General features: G+C 65.7%; 8 protein-coding genes across 8 annotated transcripts; 3 read left to right on the forward strand and 5 right to left on the reverse strand.

Moving 5' to 3' along the window:
* Positions 1–766: 766 nt before the first annotated feature.
* On the reverse strand, positions 767–1,445 carry EMIHUDRAFT_120349 (hypothetical protein; the record flags this gene model as incomplete). The annotated part of the gene is made up of 2 exons (XM_005763823.1): positions 767–835; positions 1,011–1,445. The coding sequence occupies 2 exons, from the start codon at positions 1,443–1,445 to the stop codon at positions 767–769; spliced, it is 504 nt and encodes a 167-aa protein (XP_005763880.1).
* Positions 1,446–3,408: 1,963 nt separating this feature from the next.
* Positions 3,409–4,404, forward strand: EMIHUDRAFT_446102 (hypothetical protein). The gene has a single exon (XM_005763824.1). It carries the CDS (start codon positions 3,479–3,481, stop codon positions 4,268–4,270), a length of 792 nt encoding a protein of 263 aa, XP_005763881.1. The 5' UTR covers positions 3,409–3,478; the 3' UTR covers positions 4,271–4,404.
* Positions 4,405–7,311: 2,907 nt separating this feature from the next.
* On the reverse strand, positions 7,312–10,573 carry EMIHUDRAFT_52327 (hypothetical protein; the record flags this gene model as incomplete). Its single annotated transcript, XM_005763825.1, has 8 exons — positions 7,312–7,515; positions 7,655–7,693; positions 7,906–7,986; positions 8,191–8,402; positions 9,157–9,224; positions 9,569–9,831; positions 9,899–9,949; positions 10,346–10,573. Coding segments are annotated over 8 exons (1,146 nt in total), but the record flags the coding sequence as incomplete, so codon positions are not given.
* Positions 10,574–12,113: 1,540 nt separating this feature from the next.
* Positions 12,114–15,243, forward strand: EMIHUDRAFT_247944 (hypothetical protein; the record flags this gene model as incomplete). Its single annotated transcript, XM_005763826.1, has 5 exons — positions 12,114–12,593; positions 12,774–12,911; positions 13,846–14,056; positions 14,213–14,610; positions 14,983–15,243. 5 exons carry the CDS (start codon positions 12,114–12,116, stop codon positions 15,241–15,243), a joined length of 1,488 nt encoding a protein of 495 aa, XP_005763883.1.
* Positions 15,244–16,612: 1,369 nt separating this feature from the next.
* On the reverse strand, positions 16,613–18,041 carry EMIHUDRAFT_371530 (hypothetical protein; the record flags this gene model as incomplete). The annotated part of the gene is made up of 2 exons (XM_005763827.1): positions 17,403–18,041; positions 16,613–17,167 (listed from the first exon to the last, which is right to left on the reverse strand). A coding segment is annotated over exon 1 (482 nt), but the record flags the coding sequence as incomplete, so codon positions are not given.
* Positions 18,042–19,738: 1,697 nt separating this feature from the next.
* Positions 19,739–22,448, reverse strand: EMIHUDRAFT_459770 (hypothetical protein). Its single transcript, XM_005763828.1, has 10 exons — positions 22,086–22,448; positions 21,965–22,013; positions 21,866–21,890; positions 21,330–21,796; positions 21,107–21,252; positions 20,893–20,990; positions 20,607–20,857; positions 20,488–20,524; positions 19,912–20,413; positions 19,739–19,795 (listed from the first exon to the last, which is right to left on the reverse strand). Exons 1-9 carry the CDS (start codon positions 22,429–22,431, stop codon positions 20,267–20,269), a joined length of 1,566 nt encoding a protein of 521 aa, XP_005763885.1. The 5' UTR covers positions 22,432–22,448; the 3' UTR covers positions 19,739–19,795; positions 19,912–20,266.
* Positions 22,449–23,313: 865 nt separating this feature from the next.
* On the reverse strand, positions 23,314–24,552 carry EMIHUDRAFT_459771 (hypothetical protein; the record flags this gene model as incomplete). Its single annotated transcript, XM_005763829.1, has 2 exons — positions 23,314–23,737; positions 23,845–24,552. The coding sequence occupies 2 exons, from the start codon at positions 24,550–24,552 to the stop codon at positions 23,327–23,329; spliced, it is 1,119 nt and encodes a 372-aa protein (XP_005763886.1). The 3' UTR covers positions 23,314–23,326.
* Positions 24,553–25,334: 782 nt separating this feature from the next.
* EMIHUDRAFT_247949 (hypothetical protein) lies at positions 25,335–26,202 on the forward strand (the record flags this gene model as incomplete). The annotated part of the gene is made up of 3 exons (XM_005763830.1): positions 25,335–25,841; positions 25,919–26,013; positions 26,172–26,202. The coding sequence occupies 3 exons, from the start codon at positions 25,335–25,337 to the stop codon at positions 26,200–26,202; spliced, it is 633 nt and encodes a 210-aa protein (XP_005763887.1).
* Positions 26,203–26,293: the final 91 nt, after the last annotated feature.

The raw sequence follows: 26,293 nt of genomic DNA on the forward strand, positions 1-26,293 counted from the left end.
GGCCGAGAGTACCAGGGAGGAGGGGAGAAGAGCCCAGGGTGGGGAGAGGAGAAGAGCCCAGGGAGGGGGGAGGAGAAGAGCCCAAGATGGCCTCCCTCTCCCTCCCCTCCCACCGGGCCTCCCTCTCCCTCTCCTCCCACCGGGCCTCCCTCTCCCCCTCCTCCCGCCAAGCACCGACAGTCTCGAGGGGCCAGCCGCTGGAAGGGGCAAGCCAGCGGCACGAGGGCTTCAACCACACAGCTACCAAGGGAACGCGACCCACACAAAGCACCAAAGTTAGGCATACCCCCCGGCGCAGTGTCCCCCGCTATGTGTCGCCGTTCGTCGGGGCACGCTATCCTGTGCAGTCAGGGCAAGTGGGGGCGGGGTGGACAGCCCAGCGCAGATGCACTGGGATCTCTCTGCCCAGTCCGGGGGTGCGTCGAACCTTCCATCACCCTGTCGGAAGCGGCGTGCCGGTGGAGGCACGTCCGGGTTTTGGAAGTAAAGATATATTACTTTTTTCCTATGGCGCTATGCGCTGGTCTGTGAGAGGTTGAGGTGCGAGCCCTGGAGGCCCTGGGGTATGGGGGGAGACTACGGCTCTACCCGCGGGCCTAGAAGGCCAGGGGTTGTGCGCCAGGCCCTCCTGCTCGGCTCCAGCGAGTAGACATGGGTACCCTAGAGGAGGCACGTAGTCACTGCGAGGGTCGTGATTTCTTGTTGGTCTTCAAAAATCTCTCTCCTCACGTAGTGACGCAAGGGAGTCTAGGCGAGACGCCGGAGACTATTTGTTTGTTATTTCAGCCGTTCTTCTACATACGGCCATCGCAGAGCAGATTGTGAATAAGCTCGCCTGCGGCGGGGGCGGTCGAGTGATGGAGCTAAGTGCCTCGCCGCCCTTTTTTAATGCCCGCCGCCCCATCGCGAATTCTTTTTCGCGAGGGAGCTTTGTCAAATTGTTTTTGAGCTAGACTTCGGGGGCACGCGGGAAATTCTTTTTCGCCGGTGGCGTTCTGGGCGTGCAGCACCGCCGCCACGATGGCGCTCGGCCTCCGCATCAGCGCGCCTCCCAGCGACGCCGTGGTGTCCGCGGCCGCGAGCGGCCCCAGCAGCGCCGCCTGCGCCGCCGTCTGCTCCTCCGCCGCCCTCCGCCTCTTCTCCTTCGGCGCATCGGCCCACCCCTGGTGCTGCTCGGCGCGCCGCTCGCCCTTCTCGAGCCTCTCCCTCTTCGTGGGCGGACGGGCGTACGTGAACAGCTCGTCGGCGTCGCCCGCCGCCGCCCGCCTTTCCGCGGGCACGGTGCGCACCGCCTCCACCGTCCACGCCTCCCGCAACGCCGCGCCCCGGCCCTCGCCGAGCCGCTGGAATGGTCCGCCGCCGTCGGCGTTCGCCGCCGCCGCGGCCCAGGCCGCCGCGGTCAGCGCCGCGCCCTGACCGACAAACGCGCACAGCGGATCCGGCATCTGGCCCACCGCCTCCCTCGCCCCGTGGTGGCCAGACCCTCCTCCACCCCTTGTGCAATCGCGCTTGTTACGCCTGATCGCATCATCGATTCATTATCTTACGTCCGTCCCGCCGCCCGCCGCGCGGCCAGACTCCACATCACATAATTGTAAACGAACATAGATAGGAAGGCGAAACACAGTCCGACCAACGACTGGGACACCAACGCGGTATGGGTGGACGCAGGACGGGCGATGACGGTCACACAGGAGCGAGAGAGAGAGAGAGAATGGCCGTTATCCGTTAGTGCGGACGTCGCCGCGGCTCGCCTCTGCCGCGGCGGCTGCTGCGCGCACGCGGCGGCGCCGCTCTCTCGCGAGACGGCTGGCGACGCGGCTCGCCGCCGACGTACGGTGCGCTCGTCCGACGGTCCGCAGCGTGGCGTGCGCGGCGCTGAGCGCCGCTCTGCGAGCGCCTCTGCGCCTGCACTGCCTGTCTCTGTTGCTGTTGGTGGTGGTGGTGCTGCTGCTGCTGGTGCCGATGCTGCTGCTGGCGCGGCGCGGCTGTGCGACTGGGCTCGACGCGCGCGTCGCGAGCGTCTGACGCGGCGGGCGGCGTCGGGCAGGTGCGCTTCTCTCTCGGGTGGTGGTGGTGGTGGTGCTGCTGCTGCTGGTGGTGCAGATGCTGCTGCTGGTGCGGCGCGGCTCTCCGACGCGACTCGATGCGCGCGTCGCGGCTATCTGACGCGGCGGGCGGCGTCGCGGGCGGCAGCGGTGGCGGCTCGCGGGTGGAGGTGGAGGCTGGTGGCTGTGGTGGACTTTGAGTTTATTTCATGGTCGTGTACGGGGACCGGGGGGTCAACCGGGAGGCAGGGGGTTCAACCAGGCGACGGAGGACCGTGGGCCATCGCGGGGACCGTTCGCCCGGAGGGCGTACTGGGCAGATCCGGATGGTCTTCACGCCGGTGGGAGGCACCGAGGCGTCTTGGACGCTCAGCTCTACCTTAAGCTCCTGAGGGGCGCGTGGTTGTAACCACGTAGTATGACTACAACCCACCACAGACACCCTCCCCCACTCCTCACGTGTGTTCACACCCTCACCCGCTCTCCTCTCTCCTCTCTCTCTCTCTCTCTCTCCTCTCTCTCCTCTTGTCTGTGCTGTCTGCCTGACTCAGGCACTCAATCTGCCGATGCGTGATTGTGTGTGGGCTGCTCCGAGGGGGCCCTCTGTGCGATCCGACGGGTAGGGGGGCTGTGCCCGGGCGGTGTCCGGTGTGGAGTCCCCTTCTGATCCCGCCTGGGATGTTGGGTGTGAGGTTGTGGCGGCTTCGATCCCAAGGGGGGGAGCTGATCCCACTCAATAACCAACTCTCAGGGGCAGTAGGTGGGCGAGCTTCAGGCACGCTCATCTCGATCGTCAAGACGTTGCTACGCGCGGTCTTCCGCGGGGGGAGCTGCGTCGACGGGTGCGGGACCGCGGCGCAGCCAGTGCCGTGGCGATGCCTCCGGCTGTTTGCGGCGGGCGGCTTGCTGCTCGCTGCGATGGCGAAAAACTCGTCTCGCCACACGCCAAGGGCTTATGCTCTGGCGAGACGTGAGGCGCATGCGCCCAGGAGGGGAGGGGGCATGTGTAACGACACTGCTAGAGATGCCTTTCGGGGCCCAGAGATAAAACTTCTGTGATGCCATGCGTGACCTAGTAGTGTCCCCAGCTATGGGCGTGTCCACGTTGGAGCCAGGTGTGGTGTGGGCGCGAGAATAGCTCCGCCGTTCATGGAGGCAACCGATGCGAGTCGACTGGTGTGTGTCGTCGTGGTTTCGTATCAAGAATTCTCTCTCTCTCTCTCACAGGAGCGACACACAGAACCACAAGACAAGACACTCAGCCAACGGGGCGGCTGCCACACATCCGGAGCGAACTTCCCTGCTCGAGCGCACGGAGCTAAGTGCCGGTTTCATGCGGGCGAAAAAGAATTCGTGCCGCCGGTGGCGTCCACGGAGCGCGTTCTCGGCTTGTGTTCTCGCAACCACGCGGCGACCAAAGCCAGTTCCGAATGTTTCGCCTCGTTTTCGTCCTCGGCGCGCTCCTGTCCTGTGAGGCGCAGCTCCGCCCGCGCCGCGTGGGCGTCGACCCGCTTGGCGAGTCTGAGCCCGCCGCCGATGCGGCGGGCGGCGACCTCGAGGCCAAGCTCGCCAAGCTCCGCGAGATGGCGGCGGGCGGCGGCGCGGACGCCGACCCGGCGGCGCAGATGGCGATGCTGCAGGAGCTCATGGGGGGCGGGGAGGGGGGCGACACGGCGGAGCTCGGCAAGATGATGGCTGGCGCGGGCAAGGACTTTGCGCAGGCGATGGCCGCCAACATGAAGGAGGCGGCATCGCTGCTCGAGAACCCGGACGCGCTGCAGGAGAAGCTGTCCGAGCTGATGGGAGGCGAGGGCGAGGGCGCGAACCTCATGCAAGAGATGCAGTCCGTCCTGACGGACCCGGACAAGCTGCGCGAGGGCATCGCCGCGATGGCAAACAACCCGATGTTTGCGCAGATGGCGGACGCGGTGCCGGGGCTGAAGCAGGCGTTCGCCGACCCCGAGGCGCTGGAGCAGGGGATCGCCCACGTCACCAACGCCTTCGCGCAGATGCAGGACGAGGAGGGCCAGCTCGACGTCGGCAAGATGGCCGAGATGATGCAGCAGTCGATGGGCGCGATGGGCAGCATGTTTGAAGGGATGGACGCCGAGGGCGTTCAGGAGAAGCTGGCAGAGATGATGGGGGGTGGCGGCCTCGGCGGCCTCGGCGCCGGCTCGCTCGATGATTTTGGCGCGGCCGACAGCGAAAGCGACGAGTTTTGAAGCGGCGATCGCCCGAGCCCTCTTTTTTCTGAACACGTGTGGACTCACCGCCTGACGAACTGTGCTCTGTGGAACTGTGCGAGGCCCCCTAGTGGCGCAAGCGGTGTGGTGTGTTTAGCGTGCTATCGTACCGGAAAATCGCCGAGAGGCCTGTGAAGGGGCGCGTGTCGCGTGGGGGGTCCGAAGGTGGGGTCAGCTCTGCCGACTTGTGCCGCGGTGTGCGCGGGCCCTGCGGCCCATCGAGATCCACCATGGCATGGGCGATGGGGCCCCGGCCAGGAGACATGGATGGGAGGATGGGCCGCCCGGCCTCGGACGCCGGAGCTGGAGCCCATGTGCAATGTTGATCCCCGGGATGACATGATGTCATCCCACGCGGATGATGCCCATCCATATGCCGCGGGGGGTCCTCGCGTCTGCGGAGACCGGACGAGTGCGGTCTGGGCCAGCACTATACCGCTCTCACACGCGCCGCGCGAGTCTAGGGCCCTTTGTTTGCGCTTAGGGGCCTAATAAAGAGAACACAACCCCCTCTCCCTCTTCTCCCAGTAAGCTAAAAGTACGGTACTGAAAACGTAAAAGTCTGCCGTCGACCGAGATAGATAGAGATATACATTTTTCACAGCGGTTTGTGAGGATTGAGCTTTGACGGTTTCCTCGCTTACCTTTTCCGGACCCCGCGCCGCCGCGGCACCGCGCAGCAGCCAGCACACCGGGGACGCACTGATGTATCTCGGATGGTAAGGGGGTGGGCTGGCTGTGATGCGGCCGGGCTGTGCCTGTGCCGTGTGCGCTGCCATACTGCATACACCATGGGGCTGCACCGGTTTTTATTTTTTTACGCCTACGGCAGTACATTTAAATCATTTTCTCTTGCGCCAACGCAAAACCAGAGAAGAGAGATGGTCAGATGTGTTACTTGGGCCAGGTACCAATTTTGTCGAATTTATTTCAAAATCTGCAGGCGCGGAGCGCCTGCGAAAATTTTGAAGAAATTTGCAGTCGGGCCTGATTTTCATCAAGATCTTTCAAATTTGCGGTGTGGAGTTGGGGGGTGGGTTAGGTTAGGGTTATTAGGGTTAGAGGGTTAGGGTTAGGGTTAGGGTTAGGGTTAGGGTCAGGATTAGTCTGGTTGTGTCTGTATATGCCAGCGTTGCAGGGTTCTGCGCTGGGATCTGGCCCCACAGCGCCGACGACTAAGACTCAGCCCCACACGCTGACCTAGGGTTAGGGTTAGGGTTAGGGTTAGGGTTAGGGTTAGGGTTAGGGTTAGTCTTCTTGTGTTTGTATGCCAGCGTTGCAGAGTTCTGCGCTGGGATCTGGCCCCAGCGCCGACGAGTAAGACTCAGCACCGCACGCTGACCCCACCAAATGCCGCCTCAGGGCGCCAGGCCGCCAGCCACTTCTTACACGCGGCCGGCGCCCTCTCGCGGCAAAAGGGTCGAGCGAGCGGGCAGAGTCGCGATGTCTGCGCACCCGCGTGCCGATGGGCGGCACACGCAACCGAGAGAGGCCCTGTCGCGCCGCCAGTAGCGTTCTCCGCACTCCCCACGCCACCAATTGCCGCCTCAGGGCGCCAGCCACCTCCTTACACGCGGCCGGCGCCCTCTCGCGGCAAAAGGGTCGAGCGAGCGGGCAGAGTCGCGCGATGTCTGCGCACCCGCGTGCCGATGGGCGGCACACGCAACCGAGAGAGGCCCTGTCACGCCGCCAGTAGCGTTCCGCACTCCCCACGCCACCAATTGCCGCCTCAGGGCGCCAGCCACCTCCTTACACGATTACACGCGGCCGGCGCCCTCTCGCGGCAAAAGGGTCGAGCGAGCGGGCAGAGTCGCGCGATGTCTGCGCACCCGCGTGCCGATGGGCGGCACACGCAACCGAGAGAGGCCCTGTCACGCCGCCAGTAGCGTTCCGCACTCCCCAGCACGCCACCAATTGCCGCCTCAGGGCGCCAGCCACCTCTTACACGCGGCCGGCGCCCTCTCGCGGCAAAAGGGTCGAGCGAGCGGGCAGAGTCGCGCGATGTCTGCGCACCCGCGTGCCGATGGGCGGCACACGCAACCGAGAGAGGCCCTGTCACGCCGCCAGTAGCGTTCCGCACTCCCCACGCCACCAATTGCCGCCTCAGGGCGCCAGCCACCTCCTTACACGCGGCCGGCGCCCTCTCGCGGCAAAAGGGTCGAGCGAGCGGGCAGAGTCGCGATGTCCCTGCGCACCTGGGTGTTCGCCGCCTATATGCTCTATCCTGTGCCAAGACGGACACATTTTGACAATCAAAATCTACCTCAAAATTTGCGGCCGCCCCTCGAAATTTGCTGATCAAAATTTGCGGTGGCCCGGATCGAAACCTGTACTTTGGCCAATGTGTTACAGCCTGAGGTGTAGCCTGCAGCTAAAGCTCGCCAGCAGCGCTCTAGCGAGGAACTGTCGGTGCGAGACTAGGCCCTCATATCCGACAGAACGCGCTTGTATACTTAGGCCCAGCGCGCCCCTGCCTTCTCCTGTACGCCGACGAGAACCCCCGGCGCGCAGCCCTGCACATCGCCTCGTCCGGCCCAACCCTCTCCGGATCCAAGACCGCACAGCCCCCCCCCCCCCCCTCCCCCCCGCCCCCCCCGCCCCCCCCCCCTCACGGCTTCGGGCCGAAACTCACATGCTGCCTGTTGGAGGCCGCCCTGTCCCCGCCAATGGGCGAAGCCAGCGGGGCTGGGGAGGCGGAGGCGGAGGCGGAGGCGGAGGCGGCGGTGGTCGTTGGCAAGCTGGGCGCACCACCACCGCCCGCCGCCTCGGCCTCCGCCAGGTCGTGCTTCGCGGTGGCGCGGAAAATCAAAAGCCGCTCCTCCGCCCTCACCTGCAGCGCCGTGCCCGCGCACGCCATGAAGACTGAGCCTTGCCGGACCGCATGCACCAGCCCGTCGACGCTGTTAGCGCCACCGCCAAGCTGCGGCTGCTGCCGGACGAGCTCCTCGAGCTTCCCGCGCCTAGAGAGTGCCTCGGGCGTGTCTCGGGCGTGTCTCGGACGCGTCTCGGACGAGCTCCTCGAGCTCCCCGCGCCCCTCCACCACCACCACGATCGAGACGAAGGGCGACGCGGGCAGGAGGACGGCGCCACCCGCCTCCACCATCGCCCGGTCCACGAGGAACTCGGGCACCGGCGCGATGTACCGCTCGGCGCCGCCGTCGATCAGCAGCGGGGGCACCATGTAAGGAGGCCCGTCGTCGTAGGTGAGCATCTCGCAGAGCACCTACGGGAAGGCTCGGGGAAGGTTCGGGGAAGGTTCGGGGAAGGTTCTCACACCGTCGTAGGTGAGCACCTAGACATTTCTGGGAAATGTCAAGGAGATGTCTAGGCCCGTCGTCGCAGGTGAGCATCTCGCAGGGCACGTCCACGTCCTTGAACTTTGGCGTCAGGCCAGCGCGCACCTGAGGAGGGGAGATGCGGGGAGATGCGGGGAGATGCGGGGAGATACAGAGAGATGGGGAGAGATGGGGAGAGATGGGGAGATGTGGGGAGATGTGGGGAGAGATGGGGAGATGTGGGGAGATGTGGGGAGATACGGAGAGACATGGGACATGGGGAGATGTGGGGGGATGTGGGGAGATGTGGGGAGATGTGGCGTCAGGCCGGCGCGCACCACGTTGTCCGACTCGGCCATGCACTCGATGCAGTCGCCGAAGAGGTAGGCGTGCGGCTCGTTGGCGTTGAGGAAGAGCGCCTGTTCACGGCGAGGGTGTGTGTGAAGAGACGCTGTTCACAGGCGGGCGCGCGGCTCGCTTGGCGTGGAGGAAGAGCGCGCCTCGCCGGGCTCGAGCACGAGGTAGTTGAGCAAGTACCTAGACCGTTCCCAGACAGTTCCTAGACAGTTCCTAGACGGCTCGAGCACGAGGTGGTGGAGCAAGTACCTAGACCGTTCCCAGACAGTTCCTAGACAGTTCCTAGACGGCTCGAGCACGAGGTGGTGGAGCAAGTACCTAGACAGTTCCCAGACAGTTCCTAGACAGTTCCTAGACGGCTCGAGCACGAGGTGGTGGAGCAAGTACCTAGACAGTTCCCAGACAGTTCCTAGACAGTTCCTAGACGGCTCGAGCACGAGGTGGTGGAGCAAGTACCTAGACAGTTCCCAGACAGTTCCTAGACAGTTCCTAGACGGCTCGAGCACGAGGTGGTGGAGCAAGTACCTAGACAGTTCCCAGACAGTTCCTAGACAGTTCCTAGACGGCTCGAGCACGAGGTGGTGGAGCAAGTACCTAGACAGTTCCCAGACAGTTCCTAGACAGTTCCTAGACGGCTCGAGCACGAGGTGGTGGAGCAAGTACCTAGACAGTTCCTAGACAGTTCCTAGACAGTTCCTAGACGGCTCGAGCACGAGGTGGTGGAGCAAGTACCTAGACCGTTCCCAGACAGTTCCTAGACAGTTCCTAGACGGCTCGAGCACGAGGTGGTGGAGCAAGTACCTAGACAGTTCCCAGACAGTTCCTAGACAGTTCCTAGACGGCTCGAACACGAGGTGGTGGAGCAAGTACACGCAGAAGACGCCCACGTCGTGCGGGTACTGCTCGTGGATTCGTGCCTAGCCATCGATCTCCCTCGCCTCACCTCGCCCGACCCCGCCCCCCCCCGACCTCGCCCCCTCTCGGCTGGAGCTCGCCGCGAGCTCGTCGACGGGCAGACGCAGCATCGGCGAGGTCGACTCGATCCTAGACATTGCCTAGACATTTCTTAGACACTTCCGGGCAGACGCAGCATCGGCGAGGTCGACTCGATCCGCGTCATCAGCGCGTCGAGCTGCGCCTTGACCAGCGCCTGCTCGCGGGCGCGGCGCGTGATCAGACGCCGTTCACGCCCCCCTCCCCCCCCCCCCCGGGGCAGCCGTGCTCGTGCACACGCGCCTGCTCCGCCGTCATCAGCCGCGTGAAGACCCGCTTCAGCGCCGGCACAACCACCGCCTCCCGCCTAGCTGATGGACATTGGGTTTGAGTGCCGGGGTGGTGGGGTACTGCAGCACAACGGCCGCCTCGCGCCTCGCCGCCGCCTCGGCGGCACTCACTCCCTCCGGGAGCGAGTGGGGCGCCGCGTGCTTCGCCGAGTTGCGCTCTGCGCCAGCCCTCGCCTGTTCACGCCAGTAGGTGTGAAGAGACGCTGTTCACACCACGAGTCGCGCGCTGCGCCAGCCCTCGCCGTCGCGCCCCTCCTGCCCCACCTCGCGGTCGGCCATGCAGGCGTGAGCGGCGCCGCCTTCTCGGCGGCGGCGGAGAGGGCGGCGACAGCCTCCCTCCCGACCACGGCGACCTGTTCACAGCCGGGAGGTGTGAAGAGCTGCCGGGGCGGCGACAGCCTCCCTCCCGACCACGGCGACCAGCTCTGGGCACGCCCTGCAGTTCTCGAGCACGGAGTTGATCTTTTGGAAGGAGCAGAGCGCCTCGAAGGGCGTGACCGCGATGGTCATCTCGGGCTTGTGGTTGTCGTCCTTGTAGTGCTGCGGCTTCTCGCGGTGAAGCTTGGCCGCCAACGTCTTATTTGGGTGCGCCTGGATCGACAGCGCCGTCCGCACCGAGAGAACCTAGGGTTAGGGTTCGGGTTCGGGTTCGGGTTCGGGTTAGGGCTAGCGCCGTCCGCACCGAGAGAACCTTAAACAGGAATGGCAGCCGGGTACTGCTGCCGCCGCCGCCGTCCCCATTCTCGCCGCCGCCGCCGCCGCCGCCGCCGCCGCCGCCGCCGGCCGGGAAGGCGGCGGGCGGGGGCGCCTTGAGCCGCGGCATCTCGCGCATCGCTGGGTTGAGCTTGAGCCAGTCGGAGAGGGGGGTGAGAATGCGCCAAGGCACCTGCAGCATGACCATCGGCTAGGAGGTGTCGAAGAAATGTCTAGGAAATGTCGAGGCACCTGCAGCATGACCATCGACTAGGAGGTGTCTAAGAAATGTCTAGGAAATGTCTCGGCACCTGCAGCATGACCATCGACTAGATGTCTAAGAAATGTCTAGGAAATGTCGAGGCACCTGCAGCATGACCATCGGCTAGGAGGTGTCTAAGAAATGTCTAGGAAATGTCGAGGCACCTGCAGCATGACCATCGACGGGCCCGAGGGGTGGGTGCCCATCCACAGCTCGGCGTACGGCACCTGGAGGAGGCATGCCGTAGACAGCTCCTAGACAGCTCCTAGACGGGTGGGTGCCCATCCACAGCTCGGCGGGCGGCACCTCCACGGTCACGGTCAGGTCGGTGTCGTTGTTCTTTGCGATGGCCGCGACGAGCGAGTCGCACCCAAACTTGCCCCACATGTACTTTTGGACGGTGCAGCGCAGCGGGAAGAGCCGGTTCTGCTGGTTGGGGCGGAGTGGCAGGCGCGGGAAGCCAAACGGGCTGCTCGGCCAGTGCCTAGACATTTCCTTGACATTTCCTAGACATTTCCTAGAAGGGAAGCCGAATGGGCTGCTCGGCCAGCGCCCGTCCGGCGTGGGCGAGCCCGCGTCCGTGTGCCGAGACAGCGCGAGCTGGTCGAGCCCCGTGCCGACCGAGCGGCTCTGCGCCCGGTCAATGCCTGCCAGCGGCATGGGAGGCGAGGCGGTGAAGCCGACGGGGGCGACCTGCTGGTCGCTCAGCGGCGCCGGCCTCGGCAGCCGCGCCGCCGCCTCTGCGTCGGCCGCGCCTCCGACCGGCGGAGTCGGAGGGCGGCTCCGCGGCTGGTGCAGCTGGCCGGCCAGCGGCGGGAGGCGGAAGGTGACGGTCCATTCGACGGCGCCGTCGGCAGCCCGGTCCTGACGGATCCCGACCAGCTTCGCCGCCGCCGGCACGTCGAGCCCCTGCACTTGGTCCGCAAACATCGCCTTCAGCGTGAGCGGATTGCGGAAGGCCGCGACCGCAGCCAAGCGACCTTTGGTGGAGGCCACAGGTCGGCTTTATGCTCAAGCTTTTACCTTGCCTCGCGGCGCGTGTTCACAGCCTTGCTTAGAAATTACGTGGGCGAGGGCGGCATCAAATTACCGCCAGCACACGGCGTGGCTGGCGACTTTTGCGACGTTTGTGCAGTGCTTTACCTGTGCGGATGGCGGCACAACCCGCCGCTCGACGGAAGCGAGGGCGCAGGGACAGCTATCGACCCGCGGCTGGTGGCGCTGTACCTGGCGATGGTGGCGAACAGGCTGGTGCCGTTGGGAGGGTTTGTGTGCGACCACGTGGACGGGACAGCATCGTTTGCAGCGCGGGGGAGGAAGGCCGTGCACACCAAGGGGCGGAGGCAGGGGACAATACCAAACAACTCTAACACTCACACGTCATTTGGGGCCTGGAGCCCCTAATGATGTTTATGGTGGTTTAAAGTTGGGGGGGGGGGGGATAGCTTTGGGCGGTCGAATTCAATTTTGGGGGGTGTGGACGACTTGGGGATCCTGCCGACGCGCTGCAGTTGTAGCCCGACTGCACATAAGATGGACACCGCTCAACGGGAGGGCCCTCGCAGCAGCCGGGGCCGACTCCTGCAGCCTTAGTCTTGGCTCGATCCGGCGGCATGCCACGGGTAGGCGCGTTGAGGCTTGCCGCCTCCTCTGCGCCAACGCGGCTTGTGCTGCAGCTCGCGTTTGCTGCCAGACAAGAGGAGGAGCAGGGCCGTTTGGCGATAGGGCCAGGCAATCGCATTCGCCCGGTGGGCGTTGCGGACTCGAGCAACACCCGGGTCGAGGTTGCTGCGCCTCTTGGCGCAGTGCCGCAGCATCGCACGCTTGTTGCGGGGGATGGAGCATCGACGGCAGCTGGAATCCTGGCTGTTCCGGATGCGGGTCCGGCGGCATTTGCGGCGGTGTCTTTGCAGCTGCGAGTGCAGCGCGGTCAGGCACCGTCGGCCGCCGAATGGCGCACGATGCCGCAACTGCGGGCGGAGTGGTGGCTGTGTCGGCATTGCAACGACGTCGTCAACCACAACTCGGCCACTACCTGCAGCAGATGTGCGTCGAGTGCCCCAGGCGAGACGAGGAGGACGGAGGCGAGGGCAGAGACAGCGCCGCAGTCGGCGGAGGCGACAACGATGGAGAAGGGGAGGGAACGAAAACACGCACAGAGGATGAGGATATAAACTGGGACGACGCAGCGGAAGGGATAGACGAGGGAATCGAGGGACCGGAGGGCTTTCGCGACAGCGACGATGACGACGAAGGCAGGGGAGGAGACGGAGGGGCGACACGCAGGAGGAGCAATATCGCGAACGGCCCGAGCAGAGAGGGCGACGGCGGAGCACGAGGGGGCAACGGAAACGCTACCAATGACGCGAACCGAGGCATGGGCGACGACGGGGACGGGGAGGGCGACAGCGACGTCGAGGTTGACGCAACGGTATCGAGAGCGCCACCCAAAAGGTCGCGGACAGCCATGGAGGTCACCGAATGGAGGGCGAACGGCACGACACGAAAAGGCAGGGCGAGGCGGATGGAGAAAGAAGTGCCGAGGAGGCCATGGTGGAGGGGAGGGACGGGAGGACGAAAGAAGGGCGAGGAGGACGGGCGGCCCGCACAGGCCGCGAGCAGACAGCGCCTGCTGGCCATTTCGAGACATTCGCAAAGAACGCTAGCTACATGGGAGGGCTTCGTGAAGGATGGATTGAAAAACATTCGAACAAAGAAGAGGCGACGGGAGGAACCGGCAGAGGATGCAGTGACGTGACACACACACACACACACACACACACACACACACACACACACACACACACACACACACACACACACACACACACACACACACACACACACACACACACACACACACACACACCGCTCACCCACGCGCACCGGGCCTTGCACTTTGAATGCCGTGGGGCTCCTGTCGTTAGACGTGGAGACGCGAGGGTTGCCCCCCCTTGCCCCACCACCTCGTGTGTGTGGAGAAGTTTACCTTACCTTACCTTACCTGTTCACGCGCGCGCGAGACGTGCAGACAAGGTTTCCAGGTGAGAGCGAATGGCGCGGTTCACGCCTCACACAACAGAGAGAGAGATGCGCTCTGCATGGTGGGACATAAAAGAGAGCGAGTACTTGGGCGAGTAGGCCGTGCGGTCAACGCTGCCGCGCGCGACTTTGCGCGCGAGGCGGCGCAGCTTGAGAACGGCGGTGGGCGAGAAGCCGCCGCCGAACGTCTCGTGGAGCAGCAGGTTGAAGTTGTTACGCTTGACAAAGATCGCGTCGTGGTAGAAACCGCGATGCGCCTTGACGTAGCCGTGGCCGGTCTTGTGGGAGAAGGGTTGGCCGGGCTGCCCGCGCGCCTTGCAGCCCATGTTTAGGCGGCGGGCCTTCTCTTCGGTGTTGTCAAAGGCGTAGGAGTGGCCAACGGAGGCGGGCGTGCCGCCACTCGAGGCGTTGCCAACGCCCGGCGAGGAGGTCTTGCAATACCAAACAACTCTAACACTCACACGTCATTTGGGGCCTGGAGCCCTGTTCACGCGCGCGCGAGACGTGCAGACGGGTTACTTTTGTTTTGTTTGTTTAGTCTGTGAGCTGGACGAGGGCTAGTGGTGCGCCGAGGCGGGTCAAGTGGTGAAGTGCTCCCGCCGAGAGGGATGTCCCCGCGACACGGCTCCCTCGCCCGCGAGGAGGCCGTCGCCGCGAAGCAGCGCCAGACGCTCGACGGCATCAACGGCCGCTTTGCGAGCGGCCACCCTTCGAGTGACCCCGACCGGATGGGACTCTTCGTGCACGTCTGGGACAATACGGAGGACGTGGCGGGGCGGCAGAGCTGGCTGCCCTGCTCGGCGGAGGCGGCGAACCGCGCCGGCGACGATTCGGCCGCCCTCGACCGGTACCGTGAGCCGGGCCGCTGCCTTGCGATGAACCCGCGCGACCGGCTGCCCACCGGGCTGCTCTTCCGCTCAATGCGCCGGCCCGGGCTCGCCTCGGACCTGATCCCGCTGCCGCTCGGCGGCGGGCGGCGCGGCGGCGTCATCCTTCGCCCGCGGCCAGGCGAGGTGCGGTGCGGATTCGGGTGCGGCAGCCGCATGCGGCAGAGGCCGGGCGAAGCGAGCCCTCCAAGCATTGACTCGAGAGTGGCCGAGTGTGGCAGGTACGACGGCTCCACGCGGTGGAGGCCGGACGGGTGCTTCTGCAAGGCCGAGCGGCGAGGGGCGCTGCGGCGGTGGAACGGCGCGCCGTGCGACTTCGCATGCAACGCCTCGGCGGCGGTCGCCGGCGGCGGCGCCTGCTTTGAGAGCGGCGCGGCCTGGCCGCCACGGCACTTCCCGACGCTGCTGCGGGAGCTCAGCCGGCGGAGAGAGGCGGCCGCCGCGGCGCAGCGGCGCACGAGCCGCTGCTACGAGTTTGTGGCGAGTCCGACGGCCGAGGGGCGCGCGATGAAGCGCGGAGTGTGACTTCTTAATCCCGCGTGGCAGGCGAGCTGGCACGAGCGGAGTGTAGAAGTCGTTGGGTCGCTCATGAGTTGGGAGTCACTCATGAGTTGGTCAGTCATCGATGGTTGCTCCTTCCGTGCGGCAGGTGAGCCCGACGGTGTGGAACGGCAGCCTCGCGCGCCGCGAGGCAGAGTGGCACGCGGCGGCGAGTGGCAGCCGAGATGGCAGCCGAGATGCAGCCGAGATGCAGCCGAGATGCAGCCGAGATGCAGCCGAGGTGCAGCCGAGGTGCAGCCGAGGCTCAGTCGCGAGGGGTGGCACGGCGGCGCCTCGCCTCGCGCCCCCTCTCCCGCCCGCGGATTGGCTCACAGCTGGAGCCGTGAACAGGCGCCCTCCCTCGTCGAGGCCTTCTTCCACCCGGCCGGTCCGGCGCCGTGCGGGTGCCCGCAGGCCGCCACCGATCGCGGCGAACCCTCTGCCAACCGCAGCGGCTGTCCGCCTGCAGACTGCGCCGCCGCGGCGGAGCAGGAGCGGCAGGCGAGGCGCCGCTTCCTGCGGAGGTACGGGCTGGGCGAGGCGCGCGCGCCGCTGCTGTGGCTGCACCGGGACCGCTGGTCGGAGCCTTTCTCGCTAGACTCGGACGGCTAGTGGCGCGGGTGGGCCTGGCCTGTCGGTCTTCCGCTTTCGGCACCGAGCCCCGACACGCGCTACGTGGTCAACCCCGCCTGTCGGCCGTCCCCCGCCCGCCGCTTCGATCTCCCCAGGGAGCTCGAGCGCGCCCTCTCTCGCTGCGACAGCCCCGTCGACATCTCTCGCGCCGCGGCCGTCTCGCTGCTCTTTCACTCGCTCGCGGAGCAGGGCATCCGCTTGTGGGCGCAAGAGCGCGGATTCGAGCTGCCGGCGCTGCCAGAGGGCGAGAGCTGCGCCGTGCGGTGGCTGTGCTATTCTGCGCTGCTGCGCGAGTCCAACCCGCAGGCGAGGGCGGCGGCAGGCAATCGGCACAGCGTATTCATTGACGGCGAGGGGCGGCTCTCGTCGTGCGGCAACGCGGATCACGTCCCAGGCCTCCTCAGCCACGGCGAGGGCGTGACGGGGCTCAACACGCCGACGGGCCTTCCTCAGTCGCTGGGTGAGCGCGCCGTGAGCATGTCGGCTGGAAAGTACCACAGCCTGGCCCTTGCTGCTGACGGCTGCGCCTGGAGCTGGGGCGATGGACTCTTTGGCCGATTGGGCCACGGCGACGGGCAGAACCAGCTGCTGCCCAAGAAGGTCGAGGCCTTTGCTGGCCAGCGCGTCGTCGCTGTGTCGGCATCACGCAGCCACAACTTCGCCCTCTCCGCCGACGGCGCCGTCTGGAGCTGGGGCGGTGAAGACTTTGGCAAGTTGGGCCACGGCGAGGACCTGTCGAACCAGCTACTGCCCAAGAAGATCGAAGAGTGGGCACTGGGGCTCTGACAGACTCACTGACACGACTCTCGACTGAGGCGTGAGGGAAGTAGCTTGAGAAGCTTCACTCACTCGCAGGCGTTTATCGTGTTTCGTCGGCAGGTCCCACTCCCAGGTGTGGATCGAATAGAATGGTAGACGCCGATGAGAGAGTAACAGAGACCACCAAAAAAAACGCGATGCGAAAAAAAGGTGGTGTATCCGGGCGTCTCTCGTACGGCTTTACCGCGCGCGCGCCGAGAGAGTCTCACTCTCTCTCAGCCCTTGCGCACGCGATCTCGCTCGTCTCGGGCCTAGCGGGTGCCGCTCACGCGAGACGCATAGACCTCGCTCACGCCACCGCCACCGGCACTGGCCGCCCGAGCGGCCTCTCCGCCGGCGCCCTCTGGCTCCGCGCCCGCGCCCTTTGCCGCGGCCTCGGCCGGACGGCCTGCGTCGCGCACGGCGCAGCCTCGCCGCCGCAGCCGGTCGCCGCCCCGGCCTTCTCGAGCTTCGGCCGCCGCTCCGCGCCCTTCCCTTGTGCCGCTGCCGACCTCGCTGCCGATCTCGCTGCCGGGTTTGCGGCGGTGGCGGCGCCCGCGCGCTGCTGCGGCTTGCCGCCGGCGCGCAGCGGCTTGCCGCCGGCGGCGAGAAGGTTGGTGGTCGAGTACCTGTTCATTAGCTATTTTTTAATGAATGACAAGCGAATGAAGAGCTCGAGGTTGAACGCTGGTGGTCGAGTGCCTGTTTGCAGACGGGCGCGGCGAGACGCGCAGCAGCCCGCCTACGACTCGCAGCAGTGGCCGTGATGGTCTCAACCGGAGTCCGGCTGCTCTCGAGACGCACGCGGCAGCCCGCCGATGAGCGGCGTCAGCCCCGTGGCCAGGCCCGCGTCGGCCGCTGCCGTCTCCGCCTCTGGCGCAACCACCACCGACAGCGCCGGCCTCCTCCCTGCCGCGTCAGCGCCGCAGCAACTCTGGTGCGGAGGGGGACCCGCGACACGCTCGCGCAGCGGGGCGCCGCCTGCGCCGCCAGCGGCGGCGGCGGCGGCGGCGGCGGCGGCGGCGGCGGCGGCGGCGGCCCCACCCGCGCCGGAAGGCACGACGAGGGCGCGCGGATCAGAGGCCTCGCGCAGCACGTCGAGCGCCTAATCTCGGGTGATCTCGGGTGATCTCGGGTGGTCTCGGGTGATCTCGGGTGGACTCGGGTGGACTCGGGTGGACTCGGGTGGACTCGGGTGGACTCGGGTGGACTCGGGTGGCGTCGGCTACTCTCGCGCAGCACGTGCGTCGCGTGCGTCTCGTGCACCGCTCGGCTAATCTCCGTTCATCTCCGCTAATCTCTGCCACTCTCGGCCACTCTCGGCTACGCTCGGCGCACGCCTCGTCCACGGCTCGGCCGAGCGCCTCGCTGTCGGCGAGGAGAGAGGAGACCTGGGCCGCGAGGAGAGGTGCGTGTCAGGACACCTAGGCGCACAGGCGGGGCAGGGAGGGAGAGGGGGCAGGCGAGGGCATAGGTGTCTCGCTAGCTATGGCAAGGAACCGTCTCCGGAGGAAGCTCGAGCAGCATGCCGGTGAGCTTGGGGGCGAGGGTGGAGAGGGAAGGGGCGCCGCTTAGCGTGGCGAGCAGCAGCGTGCCGTGCAGGTGCCGCAGCGCCGGCGACGCGTACGCGCCCACAGCACACTCGGCCGACTGGGGTGCTGCCACGCTCGGCTCTCGAGGCGCCGGCGGCGGCGGTGGCGGCTGCGGCTGCCATGGCGAAGGAGGAGGAGGCTTGTTGGTTCCCTTGCTGTTCTGCCGCTTGGCCGCCGGCAGGCCGCGCGGCGCCGAGGTACAGGTGGCCGACTCTACAGCCGCGCTCGAGCGCTGGGGGAGACGCGGCTTGAGGAATTCTGCCGGAGGCGCAGGAAGTGTGCACGGTTCTGGCCGGGCGCTGAGAAAGCCGGCGCCGCCGTGCGGGCTTGGCTGGGCAGGCCCGTCCAGCGCTCGTTTCTGGCTCGATTTGGGCATGGTCGGTCCCCCTGTCGGGCGAAGTCGGCACAAAAGCAGCCTCCTCCTTGCTTGCAAGTCGAAAAAAAAAACGAAAAAGATTTTGCGGCGGGCACGTCGCGCCGCATGGTGGCCGCGCTGCGCCACCCGCCGCTGGCGCGCGGTTGATCGCGGCGCCGACTCCGCGGCGGCGCCATCTCACGCAGCGGGGCGCGTCGCGTCGTCGGCGCCAAAACAGACGCGAGCTCGCGGCGCGGCCGCGGCAGCAAAAGCATCAACCGTCTACTTCTCCTTCTCCTCTCGTCTTGTCGCAGGCGCACACGCGCGCGACGTGCGCCACGTGTCGCCGCGTTCGCTCCGCGAAGGACGACTCGAACCGGCAGCCAGTCGGCGCAGCGGCGGCGCGCGGCGGCAAAACGCACGACGCTCACCTCATGGAGATACTGCTGCTTTGGCACCTCCTGATATAATGCTGATTTTTTGCTGAGCGGGGCGGAGGCACGCGGGCGGCGGAGGCGGCGGCGGACGACGTCTACTACCTGGCCGTCCCCTGTGGTAGCTTAGCGATCAGGGAGGATCTACCTGTTCGGCCTCGAGGAAGCTGCTGGGGGAGAGGGGGGGAGAGAGGAGAGGAGGAGAGGGGAGAGGATGAGAAGAGGAGAGGAGAGGAGAGGAGAGAGGAGGAGAGAGGAGAGAGGAGGAGGGGGAGAGGAGAGAAGAGAGGGGGGGGTGAGAGGGAGGGAGGGAGGGAGGGAGAGAGGGAGGAGAGAGAGAGAGGAGAGCCTTTGAGCCTTGGCACCAGCCAGGCAGTTGATTTGGCCCTGGCACCAGCCTTGGCAGTTGAGTTGGCCTTGGCACCAGCCTTGGCGGGCGGGCACGCGGGATATGCACAGGCGCCAAGGGGCGCAGCGCCGACAATCACGGCGGTGATTGCGGCGCAGGTGGGGGGACAGGAAGTCCGTCGGCGTTGCCGGGGGCCCAAGGAAGCGCGAGGGAAAAATTCCGCCGCTGAGGGCGCTCGTGCGGCAATAGCCGGGTGGAGGGGGGAGCGTGCCGGACGGGGCGTCGTCGCGCCGTCCGACGGTCTGCTGCCCCGCGCAGCAACCGTCGGGCGACGACCCGGGGGCCAAAAACCCGGCGACGACGGCGCTCTGGATGGGGCGTGACCTCCTGCCTCCAACCTCCTTCCTTTTTGAGCAGGTGTGACGCCGCGCGAGCGACGCTCCGAGATCGCCCGAGATAGCGCGGCGCGGCCCCGAGATCGCCCGAGATAGCGCGAGATCGCCCGAGATCGCGCGGCGCGGCCCGAGATCGCCCGAGATCGCGCGGCGCGGCCCGAGGCGAGGTGGGTGGGTTGGGAGCGAGGGGGCGGAAGTGTTCAGTGCGGTAGATGGCGAGCTCGAGGCGCGTGAGCCGGACCTGTGAGCCGGACCACCCCCTCTTGAACCCTGCGTTGTTGAGCCAGGACTCAACATACTCGGGCTTGCGAGTCCCAAACTGTCACTCCCCTTTCTCCCGGCCGGGGTGGGGCGCGCGCGGGGGCGGCGGGTGTGCGCGGGTGTGAGGGATGTCTGTGAGCCCGAGAGCGATATGCCATGTCCGCCTCGCGTTTGTTTTCGTAACATCGAAGGCTAAGCTCAAAAAAAACGCGGCTGAAGCGACGCTCGCTCGCGTGCCGCCGCGCGGCTCACTTTCGAATCCCCAGATCTCGACAGCCCGCCGGCGCCGCTCCTTCCACACCTCTTACACTGTCGGGACATACAAGCACGTATCTATCACTACGTAGTACTCAGCGCGTGTGCACGCAACCTAGACAAGGTGCGTGATCACCATCACGGACTCACGCACCCTGCACATGCACACCTCTTACACTGTCAGGACATACAGGCACGTCTACTCACTACTCAGCGCGTGTGCACGCAACCTAGACAAGGTGCGTGATCACCATCACGGACTCACGCACCCTGCACATGCACACCTCTTACACTGTCAGGACATACAGGCACGTCTACTCACTACTCAGCGCGTGTGCACGCAACCTAGACAAGGTGCGTGATCACCATCACGGACTCACGCACCCTGCACATGCACACCTCTTACACTGTCAGGACATACAGGCACGTCTACTCACTACTCACTACTCACTACTCGGCAGCGATCCGCTAGCCGCCAGTCGACCTAGGCCGCCGACGGGGAGTGGTCTTCGGCCGAAACGCGGGCGGACCCTCAAGCTCTTCACCGTGTAGGAGGCGGACCCTCACAGAGTCGGCGATGATTTTCTCCAGGGTGTGGAGGAGGGTGTGGAGGGCGTCTCGGGAACCGTGGTTTGGAACTTCACCCCAAAGTGGGGGTTGTCGGCCGTGGAGGAGTGGACGTAATCCACCAACGTGATGGCGTCGAACACCTGCCGACAGGGCGACACAAAATCAGTCTCCGAAGACTGCCTCCTAGTTGCGTCTCTCCCAACTACCTCTCTACCTGCACGCCCAGCGCTGACCGAAGCGCGTCGGCGTACCTACAGTGGCCACGCAGTACTTGGAACGCAGTGAGAACGGAGCCCGAAGTCGAGGCGCACTCACGGGGGCAGCTCGGTGCACTCGAGGAGAATCGCGCGCACGTCCGGGAACCGAGCCACCGCCGCCTTCGCCAGCGCCACGATTCCTGGCTCCACCCGCGCGGTGTCGACCGCCTCTCCCTTTGCGACGGCGTCGAAGCCGTCGACGTCCTCGAGACCGAGGACGTGGAACCGCGCCTGCACCTCCGCCTCTGTCACGTTTGCGAGCGCGAGCATCTCGGCGAACTTTGGCTCAAGCGCCGCGCCGTTGGCCGTGAGCACGAGGAACCTCGCCTGCGCGGCCGGCAGGGAGGGCAGCGTCGGATTACCGACTGCTCTGGCGCCTTCCGGAGCACCGCAGGGCCGGGGCTGGCGAGCTTGGGCTTGGGCTTGGGCGTGGGCTTGGGAGAGCGGAGGCGCGGGCCGCCTCGTCGCCGTAGGCGGTCGCCATCAAGTCGCACTGGATGAGGGCCGAGATAAAGCACGGCAGCTTGGAGACGGAGCGTGCGTCGGCGAGATAGTTCATGAGGAAGCCGCAATCACCCGCAATGCCGACGACGCCAGGCGTCGCTTGAAGCCGCTGGAGAGCTGCCGCCACGTTTTCGCGCTTCTCGCTGCAAAGCGGCCCTCCCTCCTGCGCAACCTCAAACGTCAGGCCCTCGGCCACCTGTGATGGCCGCGTGGGGTGCCTTGGGCGGGCGAGCGTCCGGGTGGAAGGGGGGAGGGGCGACTCGGCGCCTCGTGCGTTGTGCGGTAGCCGTATGACTTTTCGCAAGCGATGTCGCCCAAGGCGGGTGGGTACTCGTAATCGATGCGCAGAATGCCGATGGCGGGAAGCTTCGCGGGGTCGAGGCCGTCGTAAGCGCTGCAGCGCCCCGCCTGCCGCTCGTCAAAGTCGAGGCCGAATCGAGGGTTGTCGGTACTCGCGTGCACAAAGTAGTCCACCAGCGTGAGGGCGTCGAAGACGGGCAGGCCGAGCCTGGCGCGCAGCGCGTCGCTGAACGAAGGCAGCAGCGTCGACTCGAGGATGATGGCCTTTGCATTGCTCTCCTTGGCCTTCCGCTCCACCGTGGTGATGATGGCCTTCCGCTCCACCGTGGTCACCGACTCGTCGACGAGGCCCCATTCGCTAACCTCCTGGTCGGCGACATCGGCGGTCGCGAAACCGCGAATGTGCTGCAGGCCGACGACGATAAAGCGCTTCGCGTCGTCTTGCTCGAGCCCGATCGCGACCTAATCACAATCGCACCACAGATGACGACGCCATGCCCGCCGTTGCGCCGTGGACATCATCTCTGCCGCCAGATTCTGCTCGAGGTCCGCCTGGCTGTAGTCGTTTGTGTCGTTGGTCACAACGATCGCTTTCTCCGTCCTCTGATACATCGTGGCGATGAGCGACGCCTGCACCAGTGGCGACAGCACGACGGCGCGCTCAGCGAGCGCACGGCACCTGCTTCGGAAAGACGGCTGTGGTGAGCTATGGCGGCTAGGATCTCGGCTACGTCTCAGCTGCGTATCAAGCCTTGGTAGTGCACAAAAGATCCGCAATCGCCGGTGATGCAAACGCAACCAGCGGAGTCAAGTTCCTCGACGGCCACTCGTAACGCCTCCTCCTGGGACGCACTCAGAGGCTTCCCAGCGCGCACATGCTGATAGGGCAATCCCTCCACCACAGCGTACACGATGCGGTAGTGGTACTCGGCCCTGTCAGCCGCGCTCACAATCGCCTGCGCGCACTCCCATCGTGCTCCGTCGCAGCGTAGGATCCCGACAACAGGGAGGCCGGCGCAGACTGCTCGGGATTGCTTCGCACTCCGGGACTGCTTCGCCGTGCGCGTGGTCGTTGCGGAGGAGTGCGAGCAGCCCATGTGGGATCTGTGTCTCCTGTGGATGTGGGATCTGAGGGCCGCCGAATTTCGTGTTGTTTCAGGTAACATTCTTCTTTCTTTGCGAGTTCTTGCTTGTTTGTGAGCAGCGCGCTGTGTGTGTGTTGATGCGAGTAGTCTAGCTGCTATGTGAGTACGGAGTATGCCAAAAGGGGCTGCACGCACAGACGTCAAACCCGCCTGACTTTTTAGAGCTTTGAGTAGGCCGCCAATCTCATCTCAGGCCGCCGCTGCCGCTTAGGCCGAGCAAGGCTGCCTGGCGCCGCTTGAGGCGCGAGGCTGCCTGGCGCCGCTTGAGGCGCGAGAACTCTCGACTGATCCACTCGTGGATGCGGACCTGGGTCGTCCTCCTCCGCATAAACGCACACCAATTTAACTTCCCACCCAAAAACAGTCACGTGGATACAAGAAGAGGAGAAAGAAGAGGACGGACATCAGTGATGACGAAACAGAAGCTAGCGCAGACGAGGGCAGGGCAGACCCGGGGACGGCGGAGTCGGAGCAGACGGCATCGGCCGCCGAGGAAACGTTGGGAAGAGGCACGAGGAGGGCGGCGACCTCGACCGACTACGGAGGACCCGTCACCAGACGACGCAGGGCAGACGACGGGGAGGCGGAGCAGACGCGCAGGGCGAGACGAGGGAGGGAGCAGGATGTTGCTGAGATCAGCAGGAGGATGATGGATGTACGACGAGATTAGGAGCAGCAGGGACCCGAGGGACCATGTGGAAGACGGCTAGTGCTAGTCCCCCATCGGGAGGACGACCCCGGCTAGTCGCCGACCACACCCACAAAGAACCCTGCACAAAGACCGCAGGGCGGGGACCTGTTCCTTTTTACCCATCTCCTAGTAGAGGTGTCCGTTTTATTTATTTATTTAGTCACGTGGAGAGCCTTGTGGCTCGGCGCTCGCCGTGCTCGCCGCCGCGCGCTCGAGCATCTCCGTGACCTCGCGCGACAGGACGCCGCAGAACTTCTCCACATCGTGGTCGTTCTTGGTGGGGGTGGGCGAGAAGGGGCGCTCACACTCGACGGACGCGGCCTCGATGCCGAGCAGCCCAAACGCCACCAGGAGGGAGAGCGGGATGGTCGCCCAACGCCAGTCGCACGCATACACGACCGGGATGCCGCAGAGCACGAGCAGCAAGAAGCTGCGGAGATGCACCACGAAGGCGTAGGGCAGCGGCGTGCCCTGGATGCGCTCGCAGCCGCCGAGCGGCTGGCCGAGCCCCTTTGCGCTGTGCAGCAGGCTCGCGTACAGCTGCGCCATCGCAACATTGTCGCGCGCCTACGTGGCAAAACGACGCCATTCACAACCTCCCAAGCATTGCCATTTTACCCATGGCTGGAGGGAGAGGGGAGGGGAGGGAGGGAGGAGAGAGAGAGCGCACGAACCGAGCCAGACAGAAACTGCGAGGCGAGGACCGCCTGCGCGTGCTCGACCATCGCGAGGGGTCGGTGGGCCGCCGAGCTGAGCAACTCCATCGTCGGCGCGTCGAAGATGTTGTAGCACATGCTCTCGAAGAGGTCGGCGCGGCGAGCCGACTGGGCAGGACCCCACACGTGTAGCATGAAGGCTACGGGGAATCCGACCGCGACCTCGCACAGCCGGTCTCGCGTCTCGGCGGAGAAGTCGCCCGGCGCGCTCGCGTGCGCTGCGACGGACGACATGGCGAGGTCGCGGCAGTGGATCATCATCCAGCCGCACAGCTGTCGAGCCTCCCAATGACGCGTTGCGGCGCGGTTGAGGCGGAAGACCAACAGGAAGGAGAGCGCCGTGAGCTGCAGCCGGAATGCGCCCTCCGCATTCGACAGCGCGGAGCACGTCTCGGAATCGGCGTCGAAAAAGTGCATGACGATGGGTGTCCAAGCGATGGTCACGACGGCGACCATGCTGAATGGCGCCCACACGTTGAGCACACCGCGGCCGTCCAGCCTGAATAGATCTGAGGTCCAGGCGCGGATGTCGCTGTCCGTCGCGTAGTCACGCACAGCCTTCTTCGGACGGCCCGCGTTTACGGCGGCGAGCCGCTTTGCGGCGCTCTTGCGGAGCCGCACACGCAACTCCACGGCGGAGTCGCTCTCGGTCGGGACATGTCGCATAACGTTTCCGCAGCGTAGAGGGCCTGGGTTCCGGCTCCTAGCCAGATAGGGGGTCTGTGACCTATGACTCGCACCAAAACGCCCTACCTACCTACCTATTGCGGGCGCCAATCGCCAGGCTCCGTGCCCCACCTACCTACCTATTCCCAGGCCGCGCAGCGAAGCGAAAAAATGCCCGTTAGCCCTCTGTGAATAGGCTCCCAGCGCCCGCCGCGCGCCGGCTTGTACCTCGGTGCGCGCCGCTCGCGAGCCCACCAGAGCATGGCCTACTGGGCTCTCGAGGCGTTGGACGGCTCCAGAACGGCACTCTCTTCCCTCGACAGAGTCTCCCGCGCAGCGAAGCGGTTTTTTTACCCCCCCCCCCCCGCCCGCCCGCCCACCAGCCACCACCACCACCTACCTACCTATTGCGGGGCCCTCTGGGGCGGTCAAAACCGGACCTACCTACCTATTGCATGGGGTCTAACCGTAGGCAACAGACCCCCTATCTGGCTAGGAGCCGGAACCCTGTGTAGCCCTCCTTTTGGTATAAAACGTTTCCGCAGCAGCAGGCAGTTTCGCGTTGCACCACCCGCCGAAGGTTTCGAACAGGTACATCTTTACGTCGGTGTCCGAGAGAGCGCGAGAGGGCGTGCGCGTAGTCCGCCTTCTTGTACGCCACATAGCCGCCGCCGTCGCTCGGCCTGAAGTCGCCCTGAGTTTTATTTCTTTTCTTTGCCTGGAAGTTTCCTCCTCGCCGCTGCCAGCTCGCCGCTCGCCGCCAGCTCGCTGCTCCTCCTCGCATGAAGCAGCACCTCCTTCTCCTTGTCGCCAGCCTCCCATCCGCGCACGGCGCGCTCCTCTCCTCTCGCCGACCGCTCCCATCCTCCTGCCGCGCCGCGGCAGCGCGTGCTCTTCTTGGGTTTGGCGAGGGCTCGTCGCCGCCGCAGACGGTCGACGAGGCGCGCCAGAAGTTTTTCGCGGCGTACGGGAAGCCGTACGTCGCGCCCGACGCGCAGGGCTTCGTCAACGAGCTGCTCGGCAGCTCTCAGATGGCGATCGTCTCGCCATCGTTCCGGTACAACGCCGTCTTTGCGCTGGGCACCGAGGCGCTCTGCGAGACGTTCCTCGCGCAGCGGCCCGAGGCGGAGCGCGTCGCCATTACTGACGCCATCATCACCGCCCTCGGCATGAGCCCGCAGCAGCTCAAGAGCGACGCAGCGGCGCTCCGCGAGACGGCGAAGGCTGCCGGGACAGAGGAGGCGCTCCTCGGCTCGAAGCCGATGCTCGAGATCAAGGCGTACCCGAAGGTCAGTCAGTCAGTCAGTGTTACACACCTCCTAGCATGGAGGACGGGCCCACCCGCACACACACGCTGTACCCGAAGGTGCCGCCGCTCAAGTACTCGTACGCCTTCGGCGCCGGCATGCTCACACTCATGCCCCTCGTCGAAGTCAAGCCGAGCGACGACGCCATCGACCGGTGAGCCAGTTCTTCCGAGTCACCTCCGAGACACCTCTGAGACACCTCTGAGACACAGACCCCTTCCGAGACCCTTCCGAGACCCTTCCGAGACCCTTCCGAGACCCTTCCGAGACCCTTCCGAGACCCTTCCGAGACCCTTCCGAGACCCTTCCGAGACCCTTCCGGCACGCCTGCAACCCGCTGTGATCCACAGCCGCCGCCCGCTGCCTCGGCTCTCGATGTGCTTGTGGAAGGGTGCAGCAGCTGCATGCCCGCCCCGACGGCGAGATCTGCATCT

The sequence above is a fragment of the Emiliania huxleyi genome, assembly GCF_000372725.1.
Source record: "Emiliania huxleyi CCMP1516 unplaced genomic scaffold EMIHUscaffold_618, whole genome shotgun sequence".
NCBI lineage: Eukaryota > Haptophyta > Isochrysidales > Noelaerhabdaceae > Emiliania > Emiliania huxleyi.

What these genes read in the sequence shown, in the direction of transcription:
- EMIHUDRAFT_446102 (XM_005763824.1), top strand. Translation starts at nt 3,479, where the DNA reads ATGTTTCGCCTCGTTTTCGTCCTCGGCGCGCTCCTGTCCTGTGAGGCG.
- EMIHUDRAFT_459770 (XM_005763828.1), bottom strand. Translation starts at nt 22,431, where the DNA reads ATGGGCTGCTCGCACTCCTCCGCAACGACCACGCGCACGGCGAAGCAG. An exon ending in ATCTTTTGTGCACTACCAAG is followed by an intron (nt 22,014 to 22,085) that starts GCTTGATACGCA and finishes TTTCCGAAGCAG; the next exon opens with GTGCCGTGCGCTCGCTGAGC. An exon ending in GGTCAGCGCTGGGCGTGCAG is followed by an intron (nt 20,414 to 20,487) that starts GTAGAGAGGTAG and finishes CCCTGTCGGCAG; the next exon opens with GTGTTCGACGCCATCACGTT.